The following is a 1,777-nucleotide window of genomic DNA, read 5'->3' as shown; positions in this document are numbered from 1 at the left end:
GGTTGTATCCTGAATAAGCGTCCATGAAACTGAGCATCTCATGCCCGGCTGTTGCATCGATAAGCAAGTCTATCCTTGGTAGAGGATAACAATCCTTTGGACAGGCTTTGTTGAGATCGGTATAGTCTGTGCACATTCTCCATTTTCCGGTTGCCTTTTTTACCATCACCACATTGGCCAACCAGGTTGGGTGGTCGATGGGTTTAATGAATCTGTTTTAACTTCTGAGCCTCTGTTCGGATTGCCTCATGCTTTTCTAAAGAAAAATTTCTTCTTTTTTGTATGACTGGAATTGCCTGAGGGTCAATATTTAACCTGTGCTCGGCTACTTTTCTGTCTATTCCGGGCATGTCTTCGGCTGACCATGCAAAGACGTCAGTATTTTTCTACAGAAAGCTGGTTAGGCTATTTTTGAATTCTTCTTCTTGTTCTGCTCCAATCATAGTTCCCTGATCTTCCCTTGCATTTAGCATAATCTTTTCCAATTTTTCTACTGGTTAGGCTCTTTGCATGTTTTCTTCATCACGATCATCTCTGACCTCAACTGCCATGGTAGAGCTTGTTTTTACTCGCTTTCTCATGTAATTGGCGTAGCTCTGCCTGCTACCTTTCTGGTCGGCGGAACATTCTCCTATTCCCTTTTTTGTTGGGAATTTCATCTTCATGTGTAAGGACGATACTACCGCCTCCAGGGTACAAAGGGTTGGTCGTCCCAGGATCATATTATAAGCTGACAAATCTCGGACGACCATGAAATTTGTTTGGATGACCCTGTCTCTGGGGTGTTCACCAATACGAAGATCTAATCTGATGGTGCCCTCTGCCCGGATCGAGGTTCCTGTGAAACCGTATAAGTGTGTCCCACAAGGGATCAACATCTTCTTGTCTAGCTGTAATTTATGGAAAGCTTCTAAGGACAAGATATCTGCTGATGACCCTGTATCTACTAGGACTCTATGAACAAGAGTTTGATGACAGAGTGACTTTGATGACAAGGGCATTGTCGTGGGGAGTTTTTACCCCCTGCTTATCTTTAGTTGAGAAGGTGATTGGTTCTGAAGTGATCTTCTCACCTGGTTTCTCAAGCTCAGCATTCCCCACATATCGTGCTTTTCTTTTGGCTTGTCTACTGGACTCCTCAGTTGGGCCACCGAACACAGTAAATATTGGTGGTCGTTTTTGATTGTTTCCTCCTTCTCGTGGTTGGGACTTGTTTTGGCGTCCTTCTCCGCTTGGAGATCTATGCCTCTTCCTACCCCCTTCTACTTGCTTTTGATCAGGTTGGGTAGGTTTGAGGTACTTCACAAGCCGACCTTGATCGATGATTCTGTCAATTTCCTCTTTCAGTTGTCGACAGTCATCTGTCCAGTGCCCGTGATCTTTGTGGAAATCGCAATATTTGCTTTTGTCCCGACTTCCTAGTCGAGAATGTAGCTTTTCGGGCTGCTGGAGAATTCCTCGATCTTTAATCTGCATCAGGATTTCCGATCTTCTCATAGTCGGTAATCTTTCCTATCCAGGTCGACCATCCCTAGTAGGGTCTATGGTCGACCTTCTGGCAGGTTGGTATTTTTCTTTATATGCTCTTGTCTCCATGGTCGGATGCTCCTTCTTTCGAGATTCAATTGTTTCTGATATCTCAGCTTGCTTGTGTCATCGTTCACGGAGATCGTTATATGTTTCTGGCATGTCATTCAAAAGTCTCTCAAGTAGGCCTTCATGGCTGAGCCCTTGGTACAAGGCGTGAAAGGCTATCTTTTCATCCAGATTTTCAATC

At 44.3% G+C, this 1,777-nt stretch overlaps 1 protein-coding gene across 1 annotated transcript; it reads right to left on the bottom strand.

Annotated features, from left to right (window-relative positions):
• Nucleotides 1-954: 954 nt before the first annotated feature.
• On the bottom strand, nucleotides 955-1,497 carry LOC149022247 (uncharacterized). Its single transcript, XM_089147580.1, has one exon. The coding sequence runs from the start codon at nucleotides 1,495-1,497 to the stop codon at nucleotides 955-957; it is 543 nt and encodes a 180-aa protein (XP_089003706.1).
• Nucleotides 1,498-1,777: the final 280 nt, after the last annotated feature.

The sequence above is a fragment of the Hakea prostrata genome, chromosome 3 (genome assembly GCF_041222555.1).
Source record: "Hakea prostrata isolate BN-2017 chromosome 3, UWA_Hpros_2, whole genome shotgun sequence".
NCBI classification, from domain to species: domain Eukaryota; kingdom Viridiplantae; phylum Streptophyta; class Magnoliopsida; order Proteales; family Proteaceae; genus Hakea; species Hakea prostrata.
Note: the sequence above shows the minus strand (reverse complement) of the source record. Positions and strands in the feature narration are given on the sequence as shown.